The 25,180-nt window shown below is 36.6% G+C and overlaps 1 protein-coding gene and 1 pseudogene across 1 annotated transcript; both read left to right on the top strand.

Moving 5' to 3' along the window:
* Positions 1 to 5,147, top strand: part of LOC109057247 — a 30,488-nt pseudogene extending 25,341 nt beyond the window's left edge.
* Positions 5,148 to 6,966: 1,819 nt separating this feature from the next.
* LOC109101232 (ras-related protein Rab-32-like) lies at positions 6,967 to 23,659 on the top strand. The gene is made up of 3 exons (XM_042746805.1): positions 6,967 to 7,254; positions 18,628 to 18,902; positions 22,386 to 23,659. The coding sequence occupies exons 1-3, from the start codon at positions 7,041 to 7,043 to the stop codon at positions 22,533 to 22,535; spliced, it is 639 nt and encodes a 212-aa protein (XP_042602739.1). The 5' UTR covers positions 6,967 to 7,040; the 3' UTR covers positions 22,536 to 23,659.
* Positions 23,660 to 25,180: the final 1,521 nt, after the last annotated feature.

Genomic DNA, 25,180 nt, shown 5'->3' with positions numbered 1-25,180 from the left:
GAATGAGAGTGTTCAGAATCCATAGAAAGAAATACACACAAAAGTAGGGCATATGAAGCTTAAGGGTCAATGACGTGATGTTTTTCTATTCATTTAAAAATAAATGAAAAAATACACATATATATATTAGTGCTGTGAAATGATTAATCAAGATTAATTGCCTCCAAAATAAGTTTGTTTAAATATATGTGTGTGTACTGTGTATATTTATTATGTACTGTATATATAAATAAAAACACATGCATGTATATATTTAAGAAAAATATGTTATGTTTATATATTAAATATATTTATGTATAAAATCAAATATAAGAATATAAATATATAAATGTATATACATGTAAATATTTAAAAAAAGATATACTCTATGTATGTGTATTTATATATACATAATAAATATACAAAGTACACATACATATATTTTGCAAACAAAAACTTTTTATTTTGGATGTGATTAATCGCGATTAATTGTTTGACTAATATACACTAATATATTTTAAACATTCAATTCATTCACCACCGTTGGAAAGTTTGAGGTCATTTAATAAAAAATACAGTATTATTTTGAAGTATTATCACAGTTAAAAATAAGTTGTTTCTATAATGGCAAAGCTGAAATTTATTATCAAAGTTGAAAACTTAATATTTTTGTGGAACCTATATACATAAAGTTCAAAAGAACAGCATTTATAAGAATATTTTTTTTTAAATATTATGAAAGTTTTTAATGGACCTATTGATCAATTTAATGCATCCTTGCTGTACAAATTAATGCATCAAAAAAATTACAATGTACAATGAACTAAAAAGACATTTTTAATTTTCCTAATATCAAGCATCATTACTGCTTCACTGCTTATTATTATTAACAAAATTCTGTCTGCATTTGCAATATTTGTTAAAAAATGTAATTAATTTTGCCTTGAAAAAAATATATTTACAAGCTTCACAAGTACATTTACAGGTATTCCAGATGTAAGGAAAATATGGTTGCACCATAATTCCATTTGAACTTAATACTTAAAAATACTTTTCTTGAAAATTTTATCTCAATTTTTCAATACCATATGAAACCAACGTGTTGTTGTTGTTTTTTTTAGATTTGCATACTTTTAAATGCCACTGACCCTTCAAACTATGTTAAGGCAATAAAACTCATGTGTACATACATAGTACATACACCACATGATGACACCATACAACCTTTGCCAAGAAGATTGGCACATCCAGAAGTCAGACAGTCCTAAAAATCTGTATTTGTTTTGGCCTGTTCTTGATTTATTTTCCATCCATCTTCACTTCCCATCTGCTTGTTTTATTCCAGAATGCAAGCCTCTCCCGCTCAAATACCTGGAGTGGAGCAGCGTGGAGTCCATTATCGCGGTGGTGTTCTCCTGCCTCGGTATTCTGGTAACTCTATTCGTCACCTTCATCTTCATCCAGTACCGTGACACGCCAGTGGTGAAGTCCTCCAGTCGTGAGCTTTGCTATATCATCCTGGCGGGTATCTTCCTTGGCTACATCTGCCCCTTCACTCTCATCGCACGTCCAACTGTGATCTCCTGTTACCTGCAGCGCCTTCTAGTGGGCTTGTCATCTGCCATGTGCTACTCCGCCCTGGTTACTAAAACCAACCGCATTGCACGCATCCTGGCTGGCAGCAAGAAGAAAATCTGCACACGTAAGCCCCGCTTCATGAGCGCCTGGGCACAGGTGGTAATGGCCTTCATCCTGATTAGTCTCCAGCTGGCCGTGGAGGTTACGCTGATCGTGCTGGAACCCCCCGAGCCGGTGAAGAGCTACCCCAGCATCAGGGAGGTGTACCTCATCTGTAACACAAGTAACTTGGGCGTAGTGGCTCCGTTGGGTTACAACGGCCTGCTCATCATGAGCTGCACGTACTACGCCTTCAAGACCCGCAACGTGCCTGCCAACTTCAACGAAGCCAAGTACATTGCATTCACCATGTACACCACCTGTATTATCTGGCTGGCTTTTGTGCCCATCTACTTCGGCTCCAACTACAAGATCATCACCACCTCCTTCTCCGTCAGTCTCAGTGTTACTGTAGCACTGAGCTGCATGTTCACACCCAAGATGTACATCATCATCGCCAAGCCCGAGCGCAACGTACGCAGCGCCTTTACGACCTCAGACGTGGTTCGTATGCATGTGGGCGACGGGAAGGTGGTTCCTTGCCAAAGCAACAGCATCCTCAACATGTTTCGCAGGAAGAAGAAGAACAACAACGCGACCGGCAGCACCAAGTGAGTGACAAATAATAATAGGTTTGAGTCACATTTCTGAAATATCAGCTAAATGCACATACAGGCTATGAAACGGATGGAAATAAAATAATAGTATTTCTTTCTCAGAAGCACGCCAAGTTGGACTGCAGCGATAGCTCTGAAAATGTTCTTTCTAGCATGTGTGTGTATTTGAGTTGTTTCTCCCATGTTTTTCTACCTGCTGCAAACCGAGTATGTATGTAGCTAGAGCCAGACACTATCAGTCGTCCTCTATCTGTGCTGAATCCTTGTCCAAAACCTAATTTTCATCAAACTACCCATCCACTTAGTCCCTCTCTCCTCCTCAGTATTAACCCACTTTTCAGTGTGCCTCCTCCCCCATGTCAAACCTTCTCCTGACTAAATATTTAACCCAGTTCTTGTAGAGGCTGTAGCTCCCATATCCAGTTCCCTTCTAATGCCCCATTCACACTGATAGCGATTTTGGATATTGCATGATAATTTACGTTCCTACTGCTGGAAAAGTTGATTGGTGGGCTTTAGTAAGTCTGATCACAAATGAGATGTATTCCAGGCAAAATTAAATTCCAGGCTCATTTAATGAGCAATCTGGCTGCTAAAAGAGTAAACTTATAACATTAAAATAAACATAAAGTACTATTTTTTTGTAGATTACAACAAGACATTGTAAACATGATGAATGATTATGCACAAAACAGACTCGTCGCTGCTCATTTGCATAAGCATAACCTATTCTCAACTTTGATTTGTTACTGGATTCCATAAATGTAAACTTTTGTTAGTACTCGCAATGTCACGTTACTACTTATTTGTAAATGTACTTATTAGTACATCTGCATAAAGTTAACTCCTATTGGTATTCACTGGTTACTTCATTGATTTGCTCCATATTTGCATAAATGTAAACATTTGCATAAACTTGACTCCCATTGGTAGTTGACACATTGAGTCCCTGCTCATTTGCATAAAATTAAACTTTTCTTAACTTGACAAATCATTTGATATTCTTCACATGAATCACAGCTCATTTGCATAAACTTCACTCCTATTGGTAGCTGCTGCATCAAGTCACTGTTTATTTGCATATACTTGAAATACTCTTAATGTTGATGCCTCATCAAATCAATGCTCTTTTGCATGAACCTAAACTTTTGCATAAACTTTCCTGCCATTGGTAATCACTGGTCATTTGCATAAATGTAAATGGTTTGCATAAACTTTACCCTTGCTGGTATTTGGCACATCGCTGCTCATTTGCATAAATGTAAACTTTTATCTATTTTGATGCATCACCAGACACCCCCACATCACACTGCCAAAATCTGCCCACTCTTGTTAAAAACAAATGACTTCCAGTCACTTTGCCGCTACAAATCGCTGTCAGTGTGAACGCCCCTTGATTCTGACGCAGGTTTCAGCTCTGAGGCCTTACTGTCCAGTTAACTTAATTACACTAAGAGCGGACAGCGAATGCCATGTTGATCAGAAACTGAGGGGAATTCCATGAAGCCCTTATTCATACTGCATGGCGTTCAGTTTAACCAGAGAAGTGGAGAGAAGGGATGGCAGAGAATGAGCCATCATGGCTTTCATAATGCTCTGTAAGCAGGTCATTATGCGATACGCACTTGGCATGTTTGAGGGATCTCTGTCAGAGACTTCATGAATTAACAATGTTGAGTTATGCATCGTGTGCTAACCCTAATCATGAGAGTTTTATGGCTGATAATTGTATGAATTGTATGAATGATGACATGCATAATGATCATTTTTCTGTGATGTTCTTCTCTGTCTCTGTGTCGCATTCTGGCGTGTCTTCGTGGGAATAACGTTGGGTCTCTGTTTCATTCATAGTCCTAATGGAAAGTCTGTGTCATGGTCTGAATCAGGTGCCAGACCCCCAGGGAGGGGGTCGAGTGTGTTCCACACAGACTGTCTGTGCATGTGAGGAGGCAAGCAGTCGGCCAGAGTCAGACGGCGGTCATACGACCCCTAACTAATGCCTCACAACCCCCCGAGTCTGAATATGATGCTGGTCTCAACACAGCCCCCAACGGCTCTCACTCCGACAACAAGGATCTCTACAACCTCAGCGCGGGGCACGATGGGGGTCCCCAACATCCTACAACCCACGCAGGAGGGGTACCACCTTCCTATTCCCCTCCTAATTTAATAGACCACAGCACTGATTGTCCTCAAGGGAGGCCGGTGGACACCCTGAGCTCTACAGTTCCTGATTTTGACCAATTTGTAATCGGCACGGGCAACAAGTCGAGCCCTGTCACCTATTCGTCATCCGCCAATCAGCTGCCTCTTCCCCTGCAAGGGGAGGCGTTCCCTGAGGAAGGTTCAGAATTGGAAGCTCTTGACCTGATTCAGGGGGTTTCTGTGTGAGAGTGCCACACAAGAAGAGGAGGAGGAAGGGGAAGGTGTGGAGGGAGAGCTGGCACAGAGTAAGCTGACTCTGCTTACTCCACCTTCCCCCTTCAGGGACTCGCTTCAGGCAGGGGGGTCAATTCCCGGATCCCCCGGCTCTGACAACAACCCTCCCTTTTCCCAAAGTATTAACTACGCCCCAAAACAAAGCTCTTTTACACTGTAAAAGCACTCGCTCAGGACAGCGCTGTTTATTATTCGATCACTGCAGGATATCATTTGCTTGCTTACTTATCTTCGTAAGTCTTCGTAAATCTCTCTTTCGGAAGCCAGGAAGAACCTTACAATAAACAAATGGGACATCCTGTTGGGAATATTTTTCTCTGAGACAGCGCTGGCAGCATCCGTTTTCCAAAATGCTGCCGAAAGTTGGAGTGCCAAATATTATTGTGTTGCTGTGCCCGAAATCCGCTGGCAAGTGACATCGCAATAGTCCAGGAGTGATAAATGCCAGCTTACTGCTTTACTATTTCACTCTTAGCAGGATGAGACACACGGTTCTTGGATTTGATGTGCTTTTGAACTATGTAGCTGGACTTGGTTCTGATTCAAAAAAAGTTTAGTTTCTATTGGCAACACAAAAAAAACAGTTGTGGAAAAAAAAAGAGGGTTTAGGATGTAGAAGGCACAGACAAATAAGTGCAAACACGTGCATACAAGAGAATCAAATCTCATAGCACCCCTGCTGTGTATCTGGTTTTGGTATCTGATTTCCAGCTTCAGTAACAGTGCACAAGTCAGAGTGAAACACAGAAATCATGTGCGCACAAAACTCACTTGGTTGACTGGATGAGTAAACGTGGAGTTTCCCAACTAAGGTGTTTTCCAATTTCCTTGTGGCTCCTAAATGTAAGTTTCAGTGCTTTTGCTTAGAGAGTCAAGGGCAAGAATGCTGATTGTAATGTAAAGTATAGAATACTATTTTAGCTTAAATGTGGATGCCAAGGTAAATTTAAAGAAACTGTTTTTCTTAACTTTACTTTGTCTCATGCGTGAACTCATCCTTGAAAAAAGGGAGAAATGTTTTGCAAAATGTTTGTATACTGTTCTGCCATCTATCGTTTTCCACACAGATGGTGTGTCTTTGTATTTCTGCTATATGTTTCTATGATTAGAATGTGAGATATTTGTAAGTTTTAAAAACAACATCTTAGGTGTAACTTGCTCTTTGTGATAAAGGGACATACTGTATATGGTGGCACTGAAGCTGGAGTAACTTTTCAGCGACTTTTACAAACTTTTAATGTTCCATTTTTAAACTGTAACTGAGTAGTTGCTTCTAGTGGTAAACTTGTAGCATTTACTGCCAATCTCACGTAGGATTATCACATGAATTTACGACTGTAAACTCTTTAAGTTTCACAGGACTATTAGAATGCAACTCTCAAAAGAACAATATTCTGAATATCTACATATTGTTATTGTTATAATGGATTGTAATATTATTAGGTCTTTTAGTGTAAGTTGTTTGGAACAGAATCCTTTGTTCAATGTAAAGTAATTGACAAGATCACCTGTTTACATGGTCAAACTTAAAAATGAGGATAATGCTCTTTTTGCCAGGAGAAATCATGCTGTAAAATAAATATTTTATATCTGATGCTCTCTTTTGTTTTTGTTTTTAACCACCTTTTCTGTTTAAGAGCTTGATGCTTTTAATGGATTTAGAATGGTTATGCACTTCTATCTTTATTTTATGAATTGCAAATACAAGTGGGTTTTTAATACACTATTAAGAACCGTTTAGTGTCAGTTTAGTTTTATTATGACATGGTATCATTATATTTAATATCTCCGAAATTAGATTTTAATGTTACTCGTAATAGCATCATTCTCTAACCTCACATCACCATAAAAGCGATTTATTCATATTGTAAGAACTCTAAATGGTAAGCCCACATCATGGTTTTATTTCATCTTCGTGTTCGTTTCTGTCCTGCTTTTGATCACACCAAATATGATGTTGCGCAATCTTTGCATTCGAGACTCGCGCTCAGGAACCGCACATGTTGAAATACAAACTCTTTTATGTAACTTCCACGACTCACCAGACCGCAGCGCGTGAGTGTGTGTGTTCTTTATTTCACTGACCATAAAGCCCAACCTTGTGAAAAGCACAGCAATCCAATCGAGGCGTGATATTTCCGGGTCCTATGACTTATCAGGTGGTTGTCCGGTGGGAGGAGAGGGAGCGTGTGCTTTCTGTTTGAAATACTTTCCTTACTCACGTCCCCGAGCCCAAAGCACTTCTCCAAAACTGTGTGAGGGAGTAGAGAGGAAGTGGTTGCTCAAAGTTGCCAAAACTTTCCTCTCTCATAACTGACATTTGGCAGCATGGCAGGCGGGTCTGTGTCGGAGTGTAAGGAGTATTTGTTTAAAGTTTTGGTAATCGGGGAAACTTGGTGTGGGAAGACGAGCATCATCAATCGATACGTGCACCAACTCTTTTCGCAACACTACAGAGCGACCATAGGAGTGGATTTTGCGCTAAAGTCCTCAACTGGGACAGTAAAAACACTAGTGCGGCTACAGCTATGGGACATCGCAGGTAAGGGACGTGTAAATGGATATGTCCTTAAATCTCGGTTTTATTTTATAAACCTACAGATACAGTTTTAAATGTTTGTGTATTTTATATGGCCACCTTATAGTAGCTAGTTATAAGTTTTTTTTCTTTCTTTGTCTCGACATTAAATAAGCCTCCAGGCACGCACACAGGGTAGCACATGACTCTTAATGTAATGTTGAGTTTAGACTAATGATGGAAAGTCCGAGTTCATTCAGAGTTTCGGTTTCCTCTGAAACAGTTCGTTTAAATGAATCGTATACAGATTCAACTTTTCTTATAATGTAAATCATGACGTGTTTCCGGTATTGCGTGGTATCCTGTATCCTGACGTAGCATATTACATATGCGATTAACCATTTCAGTAAATACGGTAAATAAAATATAGCCTAAAGTCTGTAGAACAGTTGGCTATATGCATTTTTAATTTCAGTTAAGTTTTATTAAAAGCCTAAAATGTAAATGATAGTTTAATTTCATGTGTCCACTTTGATTCGGTTCAAAACACAAACCAAATAATTTGCATTTAGGCTACAACATAAACTCAACCATTTACTTTGTTATTGCTCGGTTGAAAAACTTAAAAGGGTAATATGATGTTGCTAAAAAATAACATTATTTTGTGTATTTGGTGTAATGAAATGTTTATGTGGTTTAAGGTTAAAATAACACATTTTCCACATACTGCACATTATTGTTTCTCCTCTATGCCCTGCCTTTCTGAAAACTGTTGATTTTTACAAAGCTCATGGTTCTGAAAAGTGAAGTGTGCTCTGATTGGCCAGCTATCCAGAGCATTGTGATTGGCTGAATACCTCAAACGTGTGACGGAAATGTTACGCCCCTTACCGTACTGTGATGCCATGTCCTGGTGTGAGAGTGAGACAAAACCAATAAAACCCATTACAAATGAGGAAATTAGTTGCATCAGTGGGGACATAATTACTGATTATAATGACTTATATTGTCTTTTTATGTGTTTGCATCATGCCGCATAAACATAAACACCATGTCTGTATTTGTGATCAAAGAAGCAACAAACAACTAGCACTGCTCTACACTGCTCAAAACTTGCGTTTAAATCGGTCAGTGGCAAATTCTTTAAATATGAAAACATACTGACCAGGCTGTGAGTCAGCATTATTTGTCAGAACACCGGCATTGTAGTCTACTCTCCCAGGTTAAAGGCCTTGTCCTCTGTAAAATGCACTGCACACATCTGAATATTTGGGTTGAACTGTTCTGGAACAGTTTTGTAAATACAACTTAATCACTGATTTCTAGTTGTGTCCTCTTTTAGAAGGCCAAACAAAGTAGTTTCGCTTTCACAACAGCATCTCCATGACATGAACATCTTACTACAGTGAGAATCAAAGTTACGCATTCTTTCTTTGCATGAACATTTGAGCGGTGTTATTGTTATGTGAATTTAAAAAAAAATCTGACCTCGATGAACGTTTCTGATATGGCTTTGATTCCAGATGCTCCCGGTTAGGAACCCCAAGGCTACTTCAAATGAAAAAGGGAAATCCTGGCTATTATGACATTTAAATAAATGCACAAAAAATAATAAATAAATAATCAGTTTGGAAAGAATGCTCTAAAATTTCTGAAAGCCCAGAATAAGTGTGAGTCCTAGCTTACTGTGATCACATTAGCCAACATAATTACTAACGCAATGTAGGTCATGTTGTGAGACGAGAGGGAGGGGAGCGATATGCTTCATGCCACTATTATGACTCCGTGAGCTGCAAATCTAGACATAACAGGGAACAGAACGTGTTAAAAATGTTGTCTCAGTAAGCAGCTCAGTGTGTTTTGAGACACAGCCTAAATGTACATAAGTTTACTAACCAATATCTTTGGTTGATTTGGTGGCACAGACTGAGCTACAGTGCTGTGTAACTGAACATGCTTTAGGGAAGTGAAGTCACGTATCAACCAAAACATTAACATATGACGTTATGGAATGCAAGCGAGTCATAAAACAAGAACGCAATCTCTCTTTTTGAGCTTTTTTTCTTTCTTTCTTTCTTTCTTTCTTTTCTTTTCTTTTCTTTTCTTTTTTCTTTTCTTTTCCTTTCTCTTTCTTTCATTTTTCTTTTCTTTTCTTTTTTTCTTCTTTCTTTCACTTTTTTTGTCTTCTTTTCTTCCCTTCAGTTAACAGTGAGAGAGAATTGTATAACTGTACTAGCCTTCACTTGCTTATAAAATCACATTCGGCAGATTGCCTTTTTTTTTTTTTTTTTTTGTCTGGCGCTTTCACCACATTGGAAAAAGGAACACAGCTTTACTAACACTGTTCGTGGACTTTTCATGCACATTCACTTCAATAATACATCTAGGCTACACGACTGGAATATACCATAGCTATTCTGTTTGTAATAAAATAAACAATTAGCTAGTCAATAAAAAAAATTTCCCCACCCATACAATATACTGTCCATACAGTTTTAACCCTGAAAAGCCTGACATATCAAATATTTTTCTTCTTCTTTTTTTCTCTACATAATAATGGACAAAGAGTCAAAAATCTCATCTGTGGCAATTAACAACATATAATCATGTCCCTGTTACACTTAAAGGGGGGAACAAAGGCCTTCTGTAGCGAATCCATGTGTTTTTGTTGTTAAAAATATCCATATTTTAAACGTAATAAACACTTTTTTATTACTTCTGTTATCTGTCATACGCGGCCAAGCCACAGCGACTGCAGGAGCGTGATATGATGACAACACAGCTGTTTTCACGATTGGCCAGATTCACCACATGACAACGACCAAGTGTGTTTCGGGTTTATTGTCCAAACCTTTTCAATTCCAATAATGGCCACAAACCTGTGTTTTTAGAACGGTAAAGGCTTTTTTTTATTGTAGTCGCACTGTTATATTGAGTCACATTTATATAAAACACTGATAAAAGCAGATTTACCCCCACTTTATTAGTATTTAAATAGTATATGATAATGGTGAACTTATTTCCAGGAAAAGATGGCACTTTTATTAAGCATATATAATAAGTGTTTCTGTTGCTCATGAAAACGTTTCTGAACTTCTGGGTATTTGACAAATATCGCATTTTATTCACTATCTGTGATAGATTATGTAAACACACCGCGGTGAGTGTCACTAATGGGAGCAAAAGGTTTTTCAAGGTTTGATCAAGCTGATAATTTAGAGGCCTTAGAAATTCATGTATCAAATATGATCTAGTAAGATTTGTAAGGTTAATAATGTAATGACTTCAGCATAGTCACACTCAAAGTGCTTGTGAGACATTGGAGAGTTGTTTGTTTGGACTGTAATCTATTCACACACTCTTTCTCTTCCTATTGCTGCACTGCTGCTGTCATTAGAGGCAGGACCCACACTGCAATCTCTGTATTTTTCCCCAAAGACAGATTATGTCTTTCCACTGCACTATTTCTTCGAGCACAATAGCACCATGGAGGCATGTGTAATTCAATATACCGTACCAACTGTCCACAGCAAACAAATGGACAAACTTTAGTTTTCAATTTAATGTCAGTGTGCATTGTGCGTTGGCTGTTTCGCCTCCTGTGAAATTGAATTGTGTGGATTTGTATGGCTGGGGTGGTTTATTATAGGTCTAAATAATGATATATCACCTTATACCTTGCCTACCCTGAACCCTAAACTCTGTACTCTGGAATGATACAAGTATTTTAAAATTGAAATATATCTCTGATGCTCTCTTTGAAGCCATGTTGTTTCTTTAATATAGATGTTTATGAATGTCAGTCTGACACAACTTCACAGTTACTGGGGACACAATGCAGAGACAAAACATCTGACATCTGTTCTTGGTTACACACACGAGACACTAACATTCTTGTTCACTATTATGAAAAAAACTGAACAAGACATACAGCAGAGGCAATGTATATGATTCAACTGTCTGTATTTACATGCCAAGCTGACCCAGCTTCATTTTCTGTTTGATTTTAGATTATGAGGAAAGATTAATTTTGTTTTTGTTTTTTGTTTTTTTTTGGAAGAGTAATAGTTAATAAGATTTTTTTCTTCAGGAAGTTTCTCATTTTTTTCTTGCATAATTACCTGGACAAAGTTGTTCACCAAACATGTGGACATTTTGAGTACAAAGTCCAGGCAATTATGAACAATTTAAGGCTGTATACAGTCTGTCGGTAAAAAAAACACTTGATTTTTTTTAATTTTTTTTTACAGGAAGTGGAGATTAAATAAAAAAGTATATTTCATGTCAAATAAAAATATACATATAGCAAATGAAACATGCATACATTTCTGTAAAAAGCATAAAACAAAATTGTAAAAAGCGTGGAATGGCAAACAACTATTACAGTCTTTAGCCCAAAGAGTTATAAAACTTTGTTAACCTTTTGTAGTTTCATTTCTGTATCTCAGAATCCTGAGGCAAAGTTATTGTACTGTAAATAAGACACTTTATTTAATTTATTTTAGGTAAAAAAAATTTTTTTTGATAGTTTTATATACGTTTTTTCACAGAAAAATTTTCTTAAATTATCTGTAAAATTACCTGTTACTAGTCGTTCACTAATTATTTGGACATTTTAAGAATGAAGTCCAAGCAATTAGAAAAAAATTAAAACAGGCACTATAGGGAAAAAAACACATTATATTACATTTTAACATTACTATATATACTTAAAAATGCATTATTTTATAGGAAATGGAGATTAAATGAATGAGATCAGGTACATTATATATTTAATGAAATGTATAACAAATAAAACCCATCAAGTATATTTATGTAAAAAAAGTATAAAACAAAATTGAAACCCTAGAATGGCAAACAATTGTACATTGTCTCTAGCCAAAGAGCTAGAGTTTTCTGCATTTAAAAGCCATTTTTAGAGGATTGAGTGGCGTTTCATCAACCGTGGATTGTCCTTCATTTAGACGCCAGTGTTTCTTTAAAATAGAGTTTATGTACCCTTCTTCCTTCATTGCTTTTCTCACTCAGCCTTTTATTCTCTCACCTCAGTCTTGGTTGTCACAGTGAGCTGCAAGGACAACATCAATGAAGTGTGAATCACAGAGGTTGCATTCTTTCAGTCTGTATGTAGGTGCATGTGTGAGTGTGTCTGGAGAACAGTTTGGAATGCTGTTCTTTACTGTGTGGTGTACCATATCAATGATGGCGATTAAAAACACAGGCATCTGTTCACTGTGACATTCTGGCCCAGTTCCCAAAGCTAGTCCAGACCTGTATCATCCTAGATCAGTTGATCAAAGTCTGCCCCATTTATGGATTTTACTTCTACACTGCTAATTAACCCTGTTAATCATGCACATAATTGGTAGCTCAGTGGTAGTAATCAAGTACGCTGTTTTCTATACCCGCACCGACTAGCATTTATGATAATGACCCTGAATTGGATGACTGTAATCAAGGCCTTCTGCAAATACGTATGTGTCGGACCCTGACTGAAGCCAGTGGCTCACCCTCCTACCTTGGCCCAGAATAGCAGTGCTCCACTGGGGCTGTCTGAAAGGGACATGCTTATTACAGACATGGAGATTTAAAGAAAGTCTTAAACATTGTGCCAAGGATTGGGATGACATCTAGAGCAGCAGTGCCTCCATCCATCCATCCATCCATCCATCCATCCATCCATCCATCCAATCCATCCATCCATCCATCCATCCCTCCATCCATCCATCCATCAATCCATCCATCCATCCATAAAATATATACCCATTGTTAATGTATTTATTTAATCTTCACATAACGTTTGTTAACTTCTTTTCTAAATATAATGTTTTTTAAAGAATTGCCTAATGCTTACTACCAAGACTGCATTTATTTCAGCAAAATTACAATAAACACAATAATATTGTAAAATATTTCTAAAAACATTTAAATTAACTGTTATTATATTTTAAAGTATTTTTTTTTCATGTGACGGAAAAAAACTGAATTTTCATCAGAAATTAATGAAATTAATCTATATTTACTAAAAAAATAAAAAATAATATATATATATATATATACACATGCACACATACACACACGCCACACACACACACACACACACACACACACACACACACACACGTGTGTGTGTGTGTGTGTGTGTTACAGTGTTCTCTGTCAGTATTGGGTTGTCTTCAGGGGTGTTGATTGCAGATAGCCTTTGCCCCAGTGCTGTGAAGCCTCTGTCTCTGGTCATTAGCTGTACTGTTGGTAAGGGATGTAACAGTGGCCCAAAAGCGTCTGAAGTGTGTTTGATGTTCCACGACGAAACACCAAAAAAAAAATATGCAGCTGGCTCGTCTGGCTTGGATTGTTCCCATAGCAACACACCCACAAGATTGTTATCTTGATAAAGGCCATGCAGGAGAAACTTCAGGTTGCCATGGCTATGGACAGCGAGTATCCCTGTCTCCCTACGCCACCACCCTCTCTTTTCTCTCACTGTCTCAAGCTTTTAAGTGATCTTTTCAGTGATTTTTTTGAAGTGATCACCATAATTCACATTAGCACTCATATTTAGAAGTATATAGATTTGTTGTAAAATTTAACCATGAAATTAAGCAACAGGGTACTTTAAAAAGAAAAAAATGCTGCTCGTCACATTACTGTAATAGTTTGAAAGTTACAGCATGTGGGTCAATGTCATGACACTCTTTTTATCCTATACATTAATTAATTGAAAATGAAAAAAAAAAAAAAAAAAAATGCAATTATACAGCTACTTTAATCAATATATAGTTTAGTCATGAAACTCTATGGTGCTGGCTGACGGGGGGTTAATGTTACTGATGATATTTCAGAGAGTTAAAACGACTCGGCACAAGCTCATTGGTTCATGCTGCATATGCAGCCAATGAGCTTACTGCCTTGCATTTAAATGGCTGGCTAGCATTTACTTGAGTTTCCTGCAGTGCGCTTTCAGAGTTCTCTGAAACGCTCCACCTTCCCCAGCTCCACCTATATAGATCTGCTACGGGGTTATTTTATATGCAATTTGTGCAGCAGCAGTATGTCTTAAATACTCACGGAACTGTATCGCCATATGCATTGGCAGTAGCAAGTTCCTGTACTTGCTTGCAGCAGCAGCAATAATCTACAAATTCAGCAATAACCAACAGCAGCAGCAATTCAGCAGAAGTGTAGCAGATCTGTTCTGCCAAGACCAAATACATTAACATTGTAATATCCATCACCATGCTAAAATGTTCCGAGAGTTGTCATGATTGAAATATATTTTAATGATATGGCATTTTTTAACTTCTGAATTTTTTAAATTTTTACTCTGAAAAATGTAAGTTTAACCCAGTTTATTGCAAGCTGGTTTGCTAGAGATGTCAGTTGTCTATGACTGATTGAATTTCTGTTCCACATATGATTTCTCATTGAACTGATATATTATATTTAATAAGCCAGTGCTACTTGGTGTGGTTTTAAAAAGGAAAAAGTAACAGAAACTGCTATCAGAATGAGTCCTGAATAAACCTCCACTATCATTAAGACTCACTCAGTGTTGTCAAAACTGTTCATTGTTTAGTCATATTTATTTTAAATCATTAGCCGCTATTGACCTCTCAAAATGTTGATTGGCCCCTCTCTTTTGCCGCCATGCAGTCAAAGCTTTTGTTTACCTCAGTTCCCTTTTTGCCGTTGAGAAACTGTCAGTTTGTGTTGTGCTATATTTGCACATGCCACAGGCGGATCGACGTCCCATCGATTCTTTTGTGAGTTGTAAAAACAAGTCCATTGATTGGTGATAAATGGAGATTGATTCTTGACATTTTTTTCCCCAGGAGGGGAGAATGAGGTCTCCCCACCACACAATTATTGACACCATCATTCCTGACGCTCTCATTCCCTGCACGAACAATCTGAAGCGTCTACATTATTGATTCAGAAGCACAAATGATGAAAAATAATAAACCCATGACCAAAACCTTACCATCACTGTACCATCGCCTGTCAAAAAAAGTGCCTCTATTAAAAAAAACAAACAACAAGAAAAAACAAAGTGCAGATCTCTTGTGGTTTTCCTGCATAATAAGCCCCTGGTTTTTCAACCACTGTAATCATCATGAATCCTCCCATGTGTTCAATTTTTTTAGACAATCTGCCATTTTCATTAAAAAAATAAATAAATTACAACACACACACACACACACACACACACACACATATTTTATATATATATATTATATATATATATATATATAGATATATATATATATATATATATCTATATATATATATATATATATATATATATATATATATATATATATATATATAATATAAACTGAACCGGTTGTATGTTTGTCCTCAGATCAGGCCCATCAGGTCTTCTTGCCTGTAGAGAAAGGTAAAAGTATTTATAAGCACAAACTTCAGTACAAATTTTTTCACAATCAAAGAAAATGTGCATTTCTTTGAATTGGGCCAAACTAGATGAGCTCAAAAATGTCTTTCTTGGCTTCTTCATTTTAGTGCAATTTCACACCACCCCTCAGGGAGCCATGGACCAGGGAAAGCACCTTTCATTGTGAAACTATTACATCACACTGTGGCTTTTTTTCACAGTTAATACAAGAGCATTCTACTCCATTTGCCTTTTTTCATGTCGGGGTAAGCCTCAGCATTCACACTATTCTCTCAGCAGTTCTCCTTTTCTCTTTCGATAAGTAGCTGACTGTCTGTGAGCACTGCAGGTACAGTTTCGCTTGGTTCACTGGTCCTTCTGTCTTTTTTCTATAGTAGCGCCACACACAGAGAACAATTAATTCTGAGGAAAATAACCAGTTTCACAACAGCATGCACAGCATATTGTGGCATAAAGTATTGATCAAGGGTACGATTCTGGCCCTTCACATGCTGTTTTCTAGGAACTAAAAAGCATTTCTGAGATTTTTTTCTTTCTTGACTTGCTCTGTGACAGCTGGCCCAGCGCACCAAAATGCGTTCACGAGTTCGTATGTGGGGTGATCTCTGGGTATTCAGTCTCTTTAATACGTCAGAGCGAGTTTTTAAAAAGATTTTTTTAGGGCTGTGTGCCCAAAATGGACCGGGAGCCAAGAATTAAGTTCTGTCTGTGTGTCATCCCTCCAGTGTGTTCACCTGAGGTTAAATGGTCTAAATTTAGACCAGCAATCAAGAGCAATTAGCTGCTGAGAGACCTAAGGAGCTTTTGGCGTGTGAAGTGCGTAACCACTGAACAAGCAAAGATAATGGAGCTGAGAACCGTTGGGGGGTGAAATGTGCTCCATGTTTCAATGCTGATCACTGAAAAAAAACCTAATATAGACATCCAAGGGTCTACACGCTATAAACCTACTGTATTGAATGCAGCGGTAGAGAGCATGGTTGGACTGGGACACAAAAGTTTGGCCTTGTAAAAATCCAGTTCATGTGGCCCACACATTCCTCTGTAAATGTCTTGAGGGCTTATTGGGACATTTAAATTTAAAATAAATAAATACCACAAATCTATAACAGCAGATATTACTGAATATGATGCAGTTAACTATATTAATATAGCTTTTTTTGCCTATTAAAAATGCACAATTGACAGTAAAGCACTAATTTTGTTTAGGATGCAGTAAAGTACATTTACTGCAATAAGTAACAATAAATTTATGCACAGCTGCATTCTGTCAATCTTTATTTTAATTATTAAAAAGATGTGAATTTAAAATGTGTTTCCATCATAGTTTATTCACATTTTTTTTTACTTATCGGATAAAAAGTTTATCCTAGTCAGTTGTGCGCATAAGTTTTTAATGCACATTTTTAGAATTTATGCGCATCTTGTCATTTCCATCCAGTGTTTTTTTTTTTATGCGATAATCCAAAATGCGCATAAAAATAGGGGGATGGAAAAACATCAAGTGTTATGCCAGTAGGAACAACAAGTGATTGTCTTCAAAAGTGAGTCATTCATTCAACCATTCACTCAGCAACACTTATTCATTTATGAATTACTTCAGTGACTGCCATAATGAGCGAGCCATTGAATCATTCACTCAACTTTCAGTTTTCGCTGGTTGAGCAAAAATAAACAGCAGCTGGGACTCTGGCTTTACTGCTGCATAAACACTGAGACTAGAGTGTTGTAGACTCATGAAACTGCTCTGAAGTCTTTTTGTTCCTGTGGGAAAGTCACAGATCTGATTCTGAGGGCTCTAGGTTACTTGATGCTAGGTGTTCACAACTCGCTTTTTAAAAATAGCATCTAGCTTAGCATACCGCTAAAAATATACCAATTAAATGCAGCATTACTCAAAAGCCTTCAGTTAATCTTGCTATTGTAGAAATGCATCATTATTTACTCTTCCTTGTGTTGTTGGGTATATATGTGTACATACTTCCTTGTGTTGTGTGCGTGTGTGTACAAGTGAACTATCCCTTTACAATTCCCTTATGTTGGATGTCATATGTGACTGGAATTTAAAGTATGTAACAATCACAGTAATCATAAATGATTGTGATTAGTTCAAAATAATCACGGACAGGCCTAGCTTGTCTCTTTGGTTCAATATAAGAACCCTTTTGGTATCTAGTGAAGCAAGTCCACTGTCTCTTTCTATCATTTTCTCTTTCTCTAATTGTCTATTGCTTGTCTCCCTCTTGTTGTCTTGTCTTGTTCTTGTTCTCTTACAAATTTTCTCTTTACAATTTACATTCGTTCTCTTCACCATCTCTTAGTTTTAATGCCTTGCTGTGTTGTATCAAAAAGGAGGTCAAGCTCAGTTTTTTTCCTTTTAAGCTAGTAAGAATAAATGGCAGGTTCAAAAGCTATTTCTTAACCGCTTTCCACGACGTGCTGTTTTGTACATTGAAAAACTTGAATATAAAAGCTTGGTGTATTCTCTTGATTTTTACACATTAAGGCAGTAAATGTAATGACAACGAGTGTGGTGAATTTAGGTGAGAGGGATATGAGAGGGGTGTGTGCACTGAGACGGTTCTTTGATGTGTTATTAGCAACTACCGCTGGGCGAATCTTTCGCTCCACTCTTCCTTTTTTATGTCCATCTAGCTTTCAAAGATTTTGCGCTGTGCTGGGCTTTATCCCTCCCCAGGCAAAAATGAACTATGAGACCGAGCAGCACATCTCAGCTGATTGTGACCAAAATCAGTCAGACTTTATGTTCTGTGGGCTGGAACACGAGAGCACAGTATTACAGCGATTAATATAAACATGCTTTAATTAGCAACCAAATGCTCTCATTAACTCCCATGATAAAAATGTATGGAAAACACATTAGGAATTTCAACTGGTTGAATATGTTTGTTACATATTTTGTTAACCTCTCTATCACTCATAATAATTGTGCTTGTATTATATGTTTGTCTCATGTTTAGGTCAAGAACGGTTTGGGAACATGACCAGAGTTTACTATAAGGAGGCAGTGGGTGCGTTTGTTGTTTTCGACATTACTCGAGGCTCTACATTTGAGGCGGTTTCAAAATGGAAGCACGATTTGGACAGCAAGGTGAAACTGGCCAATGGCAATCCCATTTCTGTCCTTCTCGCCAATAAATGTGACCAGAAGAAAGATGGATCCAACAGTTCCTCACTTATGGACAACTTCTGCAAGGAGGCTGGCTTTTTGGGATGGTTTGAAACATCAGCTAAGGTAAATATAAGCTCATTCTATGTTCACTTAGCCACTTAATGTTTGTTTGTGCTTGGTCAAACTGAAGGAGTTCTTGTCACGAGACATTTTTGCTAAGAATAGAAGCTTCTTACTACACCTTTCCTCTCTAATCAGCTCAGACGACCATGAAAGCTGCCATATTAGATCAAGTATTTAAAATGGCTGACATTCTCCATGGTATTAAGGCCAAAACGGCACCACTGAGGCAGTCTTAAGAACATTAGCCACTCCTCCTGCTTGAATCACCAGACGAATGTCAAATGCGCAATGTGTAACTTATCACGTGAAGCAGCGGGATGTATGGGATTTTTGAGGGAGAAATTTTTCATCTCAGCTTGAATTGATGAAACTTTGCCCACTGATTTAAAATGTTGTACTAATAGCACGATGTTTAGTAGTACATTGGCTAAAACCTGAATATCAAGATTGACTGAGTGCATTGCAATACACTATTTTGATTCATTTTTAAATTGTTTTTATTAATTTATTAAAAGGAGTTATTTTTTATTATATTACAATTCAAAACTTTGGAGTCATTTAAATTGAAAGTAGAGTCATTGGAGTCATTTTTATTTAAAAGAAATTAATACTTCTATTCAGCAAGGATGCAACATCAAAAATGGCATTAGAGATGTTTATAATGTTTTAAATAAATTCTGTTCTTTTGAACTTTCTATTCATCAACAAATCCTGAAAAAAATGTATATCACAGTATTTTTGATCAAATAAATGGAACCTTGGTAAACATAAGAGACTAAAAACATTAAAACAGACCACAAACTAAACAGTAGTGTATTTTTGCTTTTTGACACAATTAATAATAGCAGTAATGTATTATGATCTGCAGTCTACATCAGTAAAACATGTATGCATTTTGAATATTTTGCTACTAATTTCTTTTAAATTGATCAATTTGTTTATTTATTATTATTTATATTCTTATTATAATTAATGTATATGATTTATTCAACTATATTTAAATATTATTATTTATGCCCTTGTGTTTGTGACATGGAAGTCATCCTGTCTAGATAAGTTATTTTTCTTAGTGCCTGTAGTATGCTGACTTTCACATGGTTTTTATTACAAATGGTTGTCATTCCCGACTAAGATCCATATAGTCACATACTGTATTTTACAGTATCGGTGGAATCTTAAAAACTCTGCAAAAGATAAAGTTTTACATCAGCCGTTTCTTTGATATATTTTGCACGTTAATCTCTTTCCTGTATTACACACACATTTGAGGGATGCTAGGCGAGTCTGGATAAATTAAGTTGGCTAAAGAGAAATACTCTGGGTTGAGAGAAGCTAGAAAAGAGGAACAGGAAGGAGGAGAAGGAAATGTCTGTTTGTTAAATCCGAGGAGTGCAGTGTCTTGAAGGTTGTGTGATTGTGTAGGTATTTAACTGTTAAATTGTACCCCTTGAAATGCATTTTCAAGTCACACATTTTGGCCTTAAATATATCTTTACTGTGTCTTGCTATTTAAAAAGTGTTTGTTCGGTTTCTGTCTGTAGCAGTGTCTGGTCTTAACTGTTTAACAGAAGGTGTCCCATTAGTCAGTCTGCATAAGCACATGTTTCTGAAATAGATCCCTCCATTAGGGACTCAAGCACACAGATGTCTGGCAGGGAGCTCTGGCACCTGTCGTGTGTAAATGTGTGTGTTTGTGCACGTGCATGTTTGTGTATGGTAAATGTATCTATCAGGACCTCCTCGTGTTCAATCAAGCCTCTACGCTGACTGATCTAAAGATTGTTTCTGTCTCTCTCTTTTTTATCTCCTGCTATTGCTCCACTCCCAGTGGACTGCATGTGTATTTTGTTTTTGCACCTTACCCCACTTTTTTGAACAAATGACATTTGTAGAAAATGTTGGAAGACCATTAAACGTTGAAGTAAAAATATAAATAAATAAATACATACATACATAAAAAGTATTGTGAGATAAAGTTTTAAATAAGAAATAAAATCACATTGGGAGATATAATGTAACCGTTGTAAGAAATGGTAAGAAATCACATTGCAAGATATGAAGTGACATTGGGAAATATAATATAGCAATGATAAGAAATTGCAATTAATTTGTATTTTTCTGAGATAGAAATAGGTTTTCATACAGTATACAACACACAAAACGCCAAAAGATATTAAAAAAAACATGCATTAAAGAATAATTTTCCTCCTTGTTTTTCAGTGAACTTGACTAAACATCCATTTATTTTGGGAACAAAATTGTTTAAGCATAAATCTCATGAAAATTGTGTTCATTTAATGCTTAAAACAAGAAGAAAATGCACAAATTGAGCAAGAAAACTTGATTCAAGATATGTTCTTTGAATAAAAAGAGTCTTGTAAACATTTTTGATTCTAGAGAAAATTTGTCTTTTTTTTTTTAAAATGTTTAGACATTTTTACTGGATAATTGGGCAAAATACTCTGAAATGTGTGGGCAGACCAGTAGGCTACAGGGCTTCTGTAAGCTCTTTAGTTTTAATTGATTATCATTATAGTTTCATAGCAAGTCTTTAAGTTCAATCAAGCCTTTCTGTGGCCCATGCAGATTTCAAAATGGCAATAGTTTCTACCAAAAGAGTAGTTCATCGCCCTTTAAAACAAGCAAGAGCACAGAACGCCTTCTGGAAGTCATGTCTCAAACAGTCTCATGGTGTTCTTAACAAGCTTGAAAACTCAAGTTATTTACACTGTTCACTGCAAGCAAATAGTGCTCCGTAGGCCATGTATTAGCATTACTGATTATCTTGTTTTTCTTGCCCACTGCTGGACATCAGTTGTTTAAAAGAAACGGTCATTGTCACTCAGCATGGCTGTGCCACCTTTATTGTGTTCAGTACTCTGGGTGAATGACAAATACGGATGGTTGGCTTTTGTTTAACCTTTCTGTTTTCTGCCCTTTTCCTCAAATCTGTCTCATTCCCACTTTATTGCTTTGAAGCCATAGACTGCTGAGGGATAGAGGGATGTAAATGGAAAGACAGTGAATTGTCTCGAAAGAGCGATGATAAGAGAGACGTTGTGTAGGCGGATGCCATCAATCCAGCTTCATGCTGAAGTACCTCTCGAAGCTTCACTAAGCACTCAGTTTAGCTTAACATGTTAGACTATTGACCGTTCTGTAAATTATCTCAATATTCTGTCAATTATCTCAATATTCCAGTGTCGTTCCAAACCTGTATTACTTTATTTCTTCTGCAGAACACAAAGAAAGATATTTTGAAGAATGTCTCTGTGTTTTTTGTCAATACAATGAAAATCACACAGAGGTCCACTGATATTTGGACCCAACTGTCTTTCATTGTATGTTCAAAAACAGTTCAAGAAACAACAAAATGTCTTATTTTATCTTATGGAGAAGAAAGAAACTCATACAGGTTTGGAACAACATGAGGAATGATTTTCGGGTTAACTATCCCTTTAACATTGACTCTGTTCACTGCAGGAGAACATCAACGTTGATGAGGCTGCCCGGTTCCTGGTGGAGAACATCCTTCTTAATGATAAAGGTCTTCCATGTGAAGAGAACAATGGTGACAAGATTAAACTGCACCAACCAACAGTGCCTGCTGAGAGCAAGTCAGGTTGTTGCTAGTGTGGACGCTCTTGTGTGTCCCATCATCTGATGTGGAAAGAAGGCCAGGGACCGAGCTCAAGAAATTCCCCAATTCCACCTCATCCCAAACCCCTGCCACGGATCACAGCATAACCAGGGGTCAACAGTTTGTGCTCTAAAAGGGGAGATGGTCCTCAATGCAGAACACAAGATCCAGGGAGCGTGGTTGGATCCAGATCCAACTCCTCCCACCTTACATATACCTAAGCCTACCCGTCTCCACCCCCTGATCCCTAAACCCACCCTTCTCCACCCCTAAACCTACCCATCTCCACCCCTTAACCTACCAATCTCCACCCTCTAGATGGGGAACCAACCACGCCTCCTGGATCTTGTGTTCTGCAGTGAAGGGCTACTGGAAAAGGGGAGAAGACATCACTGCCAAAGGACAGATGATCAGATGAAAACATCTTTCTGATGCTTTAAATTACCAGTTTTTCTCTCTCACTCTTGTTCTGCGCCATGTTTGTCTTTTTAATAGCGTCAAGCAAGTTACTTCAGTGTGTGCTTGTTGTAATATTGCTTAAAACGAATGAAACTAAATGGGTGTCATAGGACCAGGCAAATACCAGTAAAAGTTCTTAGCCGAAATTAAATCAAATGAATGCCTTTGTCACAGAGGGTGAGCTGTTTTAATGAATTCTGGACTATTTGCATCTGCTGCTGGGAATTGCCACCCTAAATTTTTGCAGGAAAAGTTCTCAAAATGTCACTTTATGGCAAAAAAGTACATATTCCCAGGGCATTTAGTCTGTTGTGAAGATCAAACCATCACTCTTGAAACTCTGACCACAAAATAATTTGATCAAGAAAATTAATTGTCCTCTGTAAGAATCATGGGCCTAAGCACGAATATTTGTGGTTCAGAGAGTAAGATCATGGTGGCTTTCCTCAGGCTTGTACATGTTAATGTTAAAATATGTTTATTAATTGTTTTTTAATTGGTACTCAGTGAGAGATCTGAGCATTTGCTCTGTCCATGGCTTTATTTTAGAATTACCTGAAGGCAAATATACATTTTAATATGCTGGAACAAGTTTGTCAAGTTTGTAAACAAATGTTTGTTGAAGTAACAATGACAGAATAAAGCTTTTTAAACGGTTTATAGTCTTATCTTGTGTGATCTCAATGAACATGTGAGAGGATGTGCTGTAAAATTTGAAATTCTAACAAAAGCTTCATTATAATATAATTATGATAATATTAAATGTGGCAGTATTTATTGGTTGTCTTTCAAAACTGCATGAGAATTCAGAATGCTATTAAAATCCTGGATTGAGTGCAGGTGAAACATTGCCGTAGGTCATCTTCAGATGGAGGATGAGCTGTGTATAACGGGAAAGGGGACAGAATCAGCTATGCTTTAATACACTAGCAGGTGCTGTAGATGTGTTAGAGTGACATCGATTTCAGAAAAATCGTACAAGCAGTAATCATGCCATACATGTATGTGGCTGTAGGTAGACTAATGTGTATTGGAGAATGGGTTCATTTAGTCATTGTGTTGATTATGTGCAGAGCCGGGTAGTAAATGAACTTAATCAGATTCCAAAAATTAAGTACTGTACTTGTAATTAGATTTTAACATGTGTAATCAGACTTTTTTTTATGGATTACATGAAAACATATTATTTTATAATAAATATGCTTTTTTTTATGTCTTTAGAAGGCTTTTGTCTTTCAAACACATTAAAATGCACAAATTTACAAACTTTTTTTTTCTCATCTGATGCTCTTTCACCTAATATATTTACTTGAATATTTTATTAAGTATTACATTTGCATGTTCATGGTTCTCTGACGTTGGTTATGCGGGTAAACAAATATTTGATTTTTTTAGTAAGTGTTTTATTTTGATTGATTTTATAATAACTTATTTAAATTTAACATTTTGATTATTGAATTAATTATTAGCTTTTCATTAAACTCATAAACCCCCTGCAGTTCCTTCACAAACCCCTATTTGGGAAACCTTGCTGTAATGTAATGTTTCATGCACTCCATGTTGTTAATAAGAATGAAATGAATATATATTCTTAATCTTTGTATTTTTATATCAATATGGTACAAGAATATCCTATTTAAATAAATGTGATAAACGAGATAGTTCATAAGTAATCTGAAAGCAGTCTGATTATATTACCTAAAATGTGTAATGTAATGGATTACTTTACTAACTACTTAAATTAACTTTAACTTAAATTAATATTTATTTTATTTGAATAGAAAAAACTAAATTGAGACTTTTAAAAGAGGAAAATAAATAAATAAATATGACGCGATGTAAGGTTTATCACGTAATGACTTGACGTAAAAGGTAAACTGATTCAGTTTTTGGAATCGGTTCTTTGAAGGATAAATGGTTGTAATAGAGAAGTTTCATATATACACAAAAGGAAGTGGTCGGATGGTAAGCCAAATTTTTTTCATTTTATCAACGAATTTAAACAATATTGCAATATGGTATATAAATGTGAAACAAAAAAGCTCTAATATTAGAACTTCTAATATTATCTGCAAATTTGACATAGACAAGTAAACTACCGTCTTTATTATTATTATTGTTATTAATAATAATAATAATAATATTTATGTTTCTTTATGCCTCTGGCTAGTTTTTTATT

The sequence above is a fragment of the Cyprinus carpio genome, chromosome B20, assembly GCF_018340385.1.
Source record: "Cyprinus carpio isolate SPL01 chromosome B20, ASM1834038v1, whole genome shotgun sequence".
Lineage (NCBI taxonomy): Eukaryota > Metazoa > Chordata > Actinopteri > Cypriniformes > Cyprinidae > Cyprinus > Cyprinus carpio.
This window is presented reverse-complemented; position numbering and strand designations above follow the sequence as displayed.